This window comes from Narcine bancroftii, chromosome 1, assembly GCF_036971445.1.
Source record: "Narcine bancroftii isolate sNarBan1 chromosome 1, sNarBan1.hap1, whole genome shotgun sequence".
In the NCBI taxonomy this organism is placed as follows: Eukaryota; Metazoa; Chordata; class Chondrichthyes; order Torpediniformes; family Narcinidae; genus Narcine; species Narcine bancroftii.
In genome coordinates, this window is record NC_091469.1 from 387,689,553 (window position 1) to 387,699,552 (window position 10,000).

The 10,000-nt window shown below is 42.6% G+C and overlaps 1 protein-coding gene across 1 annotated transcript in view; it reads left to right on the forward strand.

Annotated features, from left to right (window-relative positions):
• The window catches only part of galnt12 (UDP-N-acetyl-alpha-D-galactosamine:polypeptide N-acetylgalactosaminyltransferase 12), an 88,838-nt gene that overhangs the window by 27,506 nt on the left and 51,332 nt on the right, over window positions 1-10,000 (forward strand). Inside the window, exon 2 of the mRNA XM_069913628.1 lies at window positions 7,768-7,937. Within this exon, the coding sequence (XP_069769729.1) occupies window positions 7,768-7,937 (170 nt within the window). The remainder of the gene's footprint in view (window positions 1-7,767; window positions 7,938-10,000) is intronic.

Genomic DNA, 10,000 nt, shown 5'->3' on the forward strand with positions numbered 1-10,000 from the left:
CCATATAGACAACATCCACCGCGCTGCCCTCATCCACATTCCTAGTCACCTCTTCAAAAAATTCAATCAGATTGGTCAAACAGGACCTTCCACCCACAAATCCGTGTTGAGTGCTCCTGATCAGACCCTGTCTATCCAGATATTTATAAGTACTATTTCTAAGACCTTTCTCTATTAATTTACCTACCACAGACATCAAACTTACAGGCCGATAATTGCCAGGCTTCCTCCTTCAACCCTTTTTAAATAACGGAACCACATGCGCAATACGCCAATCCTCCAGCACTATCCCCATCTCTAATGACATTTGGAAAATTACCGTCAGAGCCTCTGCTATTTCCTCCTTTACTTCTCTCAATGTCCTGGGGAAGATCCCATCTGGTCCCGGAGACTTATCCACCTTTATATTCCTCAAAAGCCCTAACACAACATCTTTCGTAATCACTATATTCTCCATATTTACCCAATTTGCTTTTTTTATCTCACATATCCCAATATCCTTCTCCTTGGTGAATACCGAAGAAAAGAAACTGTTCAATATCTCTCCCATTTCTCTAGGCTCCACACACAGTTTTCCGCTCTGATTCTCTAAGGGACCAATTTTGTCTCTTGCTTTCCTTTTACCATTAACATATTTGTAGAACCCTTTTGGATTAATTTTCACCCTGCTTGCTATAGTCTCCTCGTACCTTCTTTTAGCTTTTTAATTCCTCTCTTAAGATTCCTCTTACATTCAATGTATTTTTCAAACATCTCCTTAATTCCATGCTTCTTATACCTAATGTACGCCTCCCTTTTTCTTCGAACCAAGTTTCCAATATTCCTTGAAAACCACGGCTCTCTCAAACCTTTTGCCCCTCCTTTTAACCTAACAGGAACATAAAGCTTTTGCACTCTCAAAATCTGATTTTTAAAAAGACTTCCATCTCTCTACTACATCTTGCCTTTAAAACAAATTGTCCCAATGCACACCCTGTAAGTCCTTTCACATCTCCTCAAATCTAGCTTTTCCCCAATCAAAAACCTCAACCCTTGGCCCTGACTTATCTCTTTCCATAATGACATTGAAGCTGATGGCATTATGATCACTGGACCCGAAGTGCTCGCCAACACTAACCTCCGTCACTTGACCCATCCCATTTGCCAACAGTAGATCTAACACTGCTCCTTCTCTGGTCGGCACCTCTACATATTGTTGTGAAAAACTATCTTGCACACATTTCACAAATTCTAACCCATCCAGCCCTTTCACAGAATGTGTTTCCCAATCTATATGTGGAAAATTAAAATCTCCCATAATTACAACCCTGTGCTTATCACAAATATCCACTATCTCCCTACAGATTTGCTCCTCTAGGTCTCGGTCCCCTCCGGGTGGTCTATAATACACCCCTACAAGTGTAACCTCTCCTTTCCCACTCCTCAGTTCCACCCAAATAGCCTCCGTGGACGAGCCCTCTAATCTATCCTGCCTAAGCACCGCTGTAATATTCTCCCTGACAAGCAATGCAACACCACCTCCTCTTTCCCCTCAGACTCTATCTCACCTAAAGCAACGAAACCCAGGGATATTCAGCTGCCAATCACATCCCTCCTGCAACCATGTCTCACTAATCGCTATCACATCATACTTTCAAGTATCAATCCACACCTTCAGCTCATCCACCTTTTTTACAATACTCCTGGCATTAAAATATATGAATTTCAGAGATTTCCCAATTCTTAATCCCTGTTTTCCCTCATCTTTAATAACAACATTATTTCCTTTTCCTGCCAATTGCCCTTCATCTTCTTCCAGAGCATTTCCTTTCTCTATCACCTGCCCATCCATATTCATATACTTACTACAAAGTTTCTTTGTTTGCATTCTAACCTTCTCCTTACTGCTCTGTACTATTTTGCTCCCTCCCCCCAACCATTCCAGTTTAAAGGATCCTGAGTAGCCCTAACAAATACCCCTGCCAGGATTCTGGTCCCCCTGGGATTTAAGTGTAAGCCGTCCTTACATCTTCCCCAAAAAAGGTCCCAGTGATCCAGAAACTTGAAACCCTGCCCCTTACTCCACCCCTTCAGCCATGTGTTAATCCTCCACCTCATTCTATTTCTATTCTCACTGTTACGTGACACAGGGAGTAATCAAGAGATTACCCCCTTTGCGGTCCTTTTTAACTCCCTACCCAACTGCCAGTACTCACTTTTTAGGACCTCTTCTCTATTCCTCCCTATGTCATTGGTACCTACATGTACCACGACCTCTGGCTCCTGTCCCTCCCACTTTAGGATATCCGGGACACGAGCAGCAACATCCTGGACCCTGGCACCAGGGAGGCAAACCACCATCCAGTTCTCTTTGCTGCGTCCACAGAATCCCCTATCTGTCCTCTTAACTATGGAGTCCCCTACCACTATTGCCCTCCTCTTCCTTTCCCTACCTTTCTGAGCTACATGGGCTGACCCCGTGCCAGAGGCACAGCCACTGCTGCTCCCCCCAACTTTGATGTCCTCCTCAACAGTACTCAAAGAGGTGTACTTACTGCTGAGGGTTACAGTCATAGGGCTTCTCTCTGGCACCTTACGTTTTTCTGTCCCTCTCCTAACTGTTACCCACCTTTCCTCCTCCCGTGGCCCTGGTGTGACCACCTGGCTGTAACTCCTGTCTATGACTTCCTCTGTTTCCCTAACCAGCCTGAGGTCATCGAGCTGCAGCTCTAGTTCCCTAACACGGTCCCTAAGAATCTGCAGCTCGACACACCTCGTGCAGATATGGACATCCGGGAGTCTGGAAGACTCCAGGACCTCCCACATCTGGCACTCCCAACAACACACAGCCCTAACACTCATCCTTTACCCCAATGAAGTAGTAATAAAGACTATCTTACCTTAATGAGCAGTGACTCATCCTCAACCTGTGCTCCCACTCACTTGCTTGGGCCGCTCTCTCACTGCCACTCCCAAAAACCTTTCCTTTACTTTAATACACTACCCAATGTGCCCACTAGCACTGTCCAATCCTAACCAGTTTCCTTTAATTACTCCCACCTGCACTCCCTATTCAATTACTGTCTCTGCACTGAACAGCAATCCCCACCTAAATTATTAACTCTTAATTAAGACTAAATGACCACTCTACTCACGTCCGTTCAGCACAGCACGCTCCCGCCTCTTCGCTCCTTGCCAACTGGACCTCAACAGAGGTAAGGTTTTCTTTGTTTTTAAAACTCCCTCCCTGCTGACGTCACCACACGCCTGCGCACTAGCCCCCTCCCCCTTTTAAATTTTAACTTAAAATTAAATTAACTACTTTAACTTTAAATTTACACCAACAAACCCTTTCCCTTACAATTTAAATAAATAAATACACACCTGACTTTTTAAATAAATAGATAAATTAGGACCACTCTACTCACGTCCGTTCAGCACAGCACGCTCCCGCCTCTTCGCTCCTTGCCAACTGGATCTCCTTGATGCACCGGGATCTGGTGATATCCGCGCACCAGGTCAACCTTGGAGAAGACCCTCGCTCCGTGCAGGTTGGCCGTAAAGACCTGGATGTGAGGGATGGGATAACGGTTAGGAACGGTTGCCTTGTTAAGCCGTCGATAGTCTCCGCAGGGACACCAGCCACCAGATGCATTCGGAACCAGGTGGAGCGGTGAGGACCACAGGCAGTCGGACCGCCGAATGATCCCCAGCACCAATAGGTGCGAAAACTCTTCCTTCGCTACCTGGAGCTTGTCAGGTGAGAGCCAGCGTGCCTTGGTGTGAACAGGTGGGCCCTGGGTGGGGATGTGGTGGAACACCCTGTCGCGCGGCGAGGCAGCAGAGAACTGTGGCTTGAGGAGTGTCGGGAACTCTTTGAGGATTCGCTGGAACTCATCTCTGGGCGTGCTGATCGTGGCCATCTGCGGTTGCTCTGAGAGGGAGGCATCGAGGCGAACGGCCTAGAAGGCACGGGCGTCCACCAGGCACCTACCTCGAATGTCCACCAGAAGCTTATGAGCGAGGAGGAAGTCTGTACACAGGATGGCAGTTGGGAGGGATGAGACGGTGAACTTCCACGCTGATTTAGAAATGGACCGTCTTGTCTCCATACGTCCAGATTGCCATTACATTGGCTGGACGGAGGGGATGTCCACGTGGTCAGTTCCTGGACCCGACGGCCGTGGCCGGGATGACGCTGATCTGGGCTCCATTGTCAACGAGGAACTGACGGCCGCTGACTGAATCCCACAGGTAGAGGAGGCTGTGTCATTGGCTAGCCACTGCAGCCATTAACAGCGGCCGGCTTGGTCGTTTCCCTAGAACGAGCAGGGCTGATGACACTTCCGAGCCTTGGCTCCCCAGCGCTGGTGGTAGGAGCAGAGGTCTGGAGTGGATGCTGTGGCCTTGGTTATGCTCTTGGGGGCCCCTGCAGGTGTCGGGTGCTCTACTGCAGCGCTAGGGGCGGGTTTAGTGTGGTCATGCCCATGGCTTGTGACCTGCTGGGAATCGTGCGAACCTTAGCTCTTGGGCCTTCTGGGCGACCTTCCTCGGGTCGGTGAAGCTCTCCTGGATTAGCAGCGGCTGGATGTCCCTGGGCACATGGTCGAGGAAGATGCACTCAAAGCTTGATGGTCTTGTATCTGTCCTCGGCGGGTGGGTGCTGAACAAGGTGCAGCATGTGTCTGGCGGTGGCCTGGTCCATGGCAGCGATCACATGGTAGAATTTGGTCGTGTCGGACGAAATGTGGTGGAGATGAAACTGAGCCTCCGTGTGGCCAAAGCAGGTCTCCAGCTCCTGAACCCAGAATTCAGGCAGTTTCACGTCTATAGCGCTGATCCCAGGCTCGCTCATGATGGGTTCAAAGATGTTTGAACCAGTCAGGGTCACCAATTGTCAGGGCTTCTGAGTCCCGTGGTAGGAGGAAGGGAACACCCCCGACGGTGCAATTTTGCCCAGCTGCGCCACCGTGTGGCTTACAAGTGGGGCCAGTTCGCCTGCCTCGTGGTGAGCCGCCACAGTACAATATAAAATATTACATAAACTGTCACAGATGGTTAATTGCAGTTATCTTTTACTGGCACTTTTTAAAGTGCCCCTATCTCTCACTCACACTAACTTCCAATGAGGAAAAGGCCGACCAGCTAAAGAACTACAGTATTTCTTTTGTCAATTTTTCCTTGCAATTTTATTTTTATTTTCTTTTAAACCAACCTTTGTCTTGTTACACACATAAAAATATGAAGAATGCCTGTCCTGTTTACTCTCATTGACAAGTATAATCCCATATTTGGAAAAAAAGATTAAAAATACATCTGTATCTAGCAAAAGATGGTTGAAGTTTATTACTTTTATTTCACAAGATAGTACCAGTTGTTGATTTTAAATTTGAGATTGACCAGCATTAGAGGATGCAGACAAAGTTGAGTAAAAGGTGTTTGGTTGCAAATTGTCTCTCTGCAGTTTGTGTATCCTCAGGGTTTAGAAAGTAATGTGTACTTGTGTATGGAAATGGAGTTCTTGGAAGGCAGAACTACATTACTTAAATGCCTTATAAATAATTCTGAGGAATGGGTAAATGGGAATGGATGTTCTTGAGAGCAGGCATGGTCAATCATATTGCATTGGTTCAGTATTCTTAATATGGAGACCTTGGGGAAGGATTTTAGTTTCCTGTAGTTTAACAATTTATGGATCAGAGCAGGATATATAAAATGGTTATCTTTGAAACAGCTAAAGATGACCAGAAATTATGTTCATTCAGATGCCTTGCCTTTTAATGTGAGCGATCGTGTCTCTCCATCTGTCATGATCGCTGATCCTTCATATTGTAGTTTTTGCCTCCCCGTTCTCCTTCGGTGAAGGTTCCTTCTTTGAGCTGAGACCATGGTTGATGTTGTTTCCTGTTGCCTTTTTCGGTTGCAGTGTCCATACTGGATGGGTAACTCTGGCCATTGATCAGCACATTCACCTGCCCAGTGCTCTTAGTTTCTTAGAATCAGCTTGTAAAGACCACCATCTGTAATCCATGGTGTCACGTGACCCTAATTAGGAGGCTAAACAGATACCACACCTTTCCCATGGTGAACAGTCAGCTATAGGAACTGAAAAATTGTGCACAGGTTCTCATAACTCAAAGAAAGCTTCACATTTTTAATAATATATCTTTTCAAGAGAAATGAATGATAAACCAAAGTTTTACTACAGAGGTTGCTGTTCAGAGTATGGAAATATTACTTGTGGCTTGTAATCATTCAGATACAAATAATTTATTTCCACACAGAGTTCAAACGCATGACGACGTTCAACATTAAGATCGAAGTTCACTTTTTCTTTGACTATTTATTTTTCCGTATGGTTTTATTATCGCAATGGGATAAATACTTTAAACAGAACAAAGTTCAAGTACCTTGGTCTCTGTGCCTCAGCAATGAACTATATTAATGAGTTAGAAGAATTATTTCAAATGTAGTTGTAGATACAACCGGTAAGTAACTGCAATTGCAAATGAAACCTTGAGTAATAAACCCTTGTCAAGGTAAAAGGTAACCATTCCATTATTGTCACACAACACTACATTTAGAATGTAACATACATAAAATTCTTTAACTTTTGTCTACCGTAAGGCAGACAGCACCTAATAGGCAGAATTCACCTGGGATTGTCTGTTCTTGGAAGCTAAGCAGGCTCGGGACTGGTCAATTCTTGGAGTGGAGACCACCTGGGAACACCAGGTGCTGTGGGTGCCTGTGAGGGGTGCCGGACAAAGTTTCTGTATATGTAAAGGTTCCATTATTGTTACATATTGTCCCGCACCCCTCACAGAAACATACAGCACCTGTTATTCCCAAGTGGACTCTACTCCAAGTACTGAGTCTGCTTAGCTTCCGAGATCAGACTTCCTAGGAACACCAGGTGCCGCAAAGCCTCGAACTTGAGAATGCCAATGCAGCAATTTTCAAATCTGAGTTGTTTACTTTTTTTATTAAATGCTATTTATAAAGGTTGATCATAATGTTTTCAGATTGTGCAGCAAAAGCGTGACTAGTTTAGCCTTCCTTCAGAGAAGGAATGCTGGTATGCATACTTGCCTAGCTTCCATGACTACAGTTCCAAAGTAACATAGTTGACTTTTAACTATGCTCTGTGATAATGCCATAGATCTGGGAGTAATATGCGATGGTATTCATTCCAAGAGGAAGGGTGGCGAATCATGCCTCAAGAACTCTGATGTGTTCAGAGTCTCATTACTTGTAACTTTTTGAAAGGACAATTTTTAGGCCAAATGGCCTCTTGTTAATTATGAATCCTTCAACCTCATTATTTTTTCATTTACCAATAAATGACAGCTGTTTGATGATTAATTTCGTATACATGAAATTTGGTGTTTGTGAATTTTTGTGGTTACTAGGGAAGAATTTCTTTCATTGTGACTATTTGTGAAATTGGGAATTGTTTTGTTTCCACTGAAAAGTAAAAATTTGAAAATTTATATTGCACTTAATCTTAAAAATAATTTGTATGCCTGTTGATTAAACCTGCATTGTGAAAGTGATACTCTTATAAATTTTATGAAATGATTTCTTTTGACATTTGTTGAGTTCATTATTTATTGACTGTACCTTAAGTCACACTTTTAAAATAACTTTTGAACCCAAATATTTCTATATTTTGAACAATTTCTCCCTCGGAATTGAAAGAATGGCAATAGTTTGATTTTTTTATTGAGAAATTTTTCTTTAAAATATTTGTACATAATTTGTACATTTATTATGTTATATCTTCAGGTGTAAAGAGAAGAAATATAATTATCGAAACCTTCCAACTACTTCTGTGGTAATAGCATTTTATAATGAGGCCTGGTCAACACTCCTGCGGACAGTTCACAGTGTTCTTGATACTTCACCTGATATACTATTGAATGAAATTATCTTAGTCGATGATTACAGTGAACGAGGTAGATAAAGCTTTGTGAATTGCTATTCTTTTGTTTTGAGTTGCCTAAAATCCAGTTAATTTTACTTGTATGGACCATCTAATAGAATGATAGCATTTGCATGTTTTCTCTCACAATCTAGTCTAATAATCAAATGGGTGCAAATGATATTGCTGGAAGTGAAGTGTGATATGATTCTGCTGCTTTCTTTTCAAACTAGTTCCAGATCTTCTGAATGAAGTTCTCCAATTTATTGAAATGTTATTTAAGTAGAAATGATGTTTTGTAGATATTTGTGTCTGTTCACCTATTCCTTATAAATCCCTTAAAATTCTGACTGCTTCTTCTCTTTTTTCATTATTTAATTAGATAAAATCTCTCACTTGCTCTGGCCCAATGAACATTGTGCTTGATTTTGTATTTGCTCAATTTATCTGATAGACCTGATTTTAGAAGCAGCTCAGATCTTCCTTATGAGGCTTTTTGACTTGAAAAGAGATTCTTGCACGAATGTCCTTACCTGTTAACCTCCATTCATTGTATACTTACTGGTTTACATAGATCTTTCTATTTCTCTTGAAGTCTGAATTTCCTCAAGTTTCAAAAAAAATTACATGACCATAGTGATCTAGCCTCTACAGACATCTGAAAGTGGAGCATTCCAGTAATTCACTACTCTCAGCAAGAAGTCCCTTGACAGCCTACTAATCTAATAACTATGTACCTTCATCTGAAATTCTCCCACAAGTAGAAAAATCTCATATCTACTACAAAGATCTTTGGTGTTTCAAGAAGATTTGTCCTTATTCTTCTGAACTCTAAATATACATCTAATTTCTTCAGTTATTGTGTGAAGAGACAATCTACTCTTTCCAAAAATCAGCTTAGTGAATTTCTTTTAGATTGTTTCCAATGGCATTATATTAATGGGGACCAAAATGCTCATGTTTGCCAGATGTGGTCTCACAAGTACCCTGCACATTTATGACAGTACTTAATTATTTTTCACCCCTTACCCTCTTGCCATTAGCCTCCCTAACCATTTGCTGTACCAGACTGCTGACTTTATTTGTAAATTCCGTATAAGAATGCCCATGTCTCTCTGAACTTTGCTCATTTTCACCATAATAATTTATCTTCAGAATTCTATGGTGCATAATGTCACACTTTCCTACATGAGGCTCCATTTGCCAAGTTTTCACCCACTCATTCAACCCATCTGTAATGAGTTGCAGAGTCCCAGAATCCTCATTATCTCCCAACTATTTAATCAGCAGACTAACTAAATAAGCACAGGACCCCACAAGATATTGATGTTATTATGCCAAAGTTGAGCGTATGAGCTGGTAGCTTTTTGTCAAAGGTAGCATTTCCATTTTGTAACCTCCTTTTTTTTTCCTCCCTAAACTCAAATGGTCTTTCAATATGCACTCACCAGAAATTTAATATTTAAAAAAAAACCATTTCCTCAATGTGTTTATGTATCATCTGCATGGTTCTCAGGTTTTGAACTTAAAACATACATAAATCCCTGCATAGTCACCATCTTTCACTAACCTAGTATATCTTATCCCCAGCCTCCTGTTCGCCTTTCTTTTGGCATTGGCTGACTCAAGAAGCTTTGTGAATGCTTGTACTGTCTCTTTAGTCCTTAAATTCCTTTTGAACACATCTCTTTGCACTCATACTAAGGCTTGTGTTCCAATTCTTTCAAGTAGGAATTTATTCTGGTTTAAAGATAAAACCTGTGGTTGTGTGCAGGTATTTGTATGTGTATATATGATAACGCCTCAAACCGTGCATCTTGGCGCCTCACAGTTTGGCGGGCAGCAACCTCCTTTGAAGAAGACCGCAGAGCCCACCTCACTGACAAAAGGCAAAGGAGGAAAAACCCAACACCCAACCCCAACCAACCAATTTTCCCCAGCAACCGCTGCAACTGTGTCTGCCTGTCCCGCATTGGACTTGTCAGCCACAAACGAGCCTGCAGCTGACGTGGACTTTTTAACCCCCTCCATAAATCTTCGTCCGCGAAGCCAAGCCAAAGATATATATATATATATATGTGTGTGTGTGTGTATATG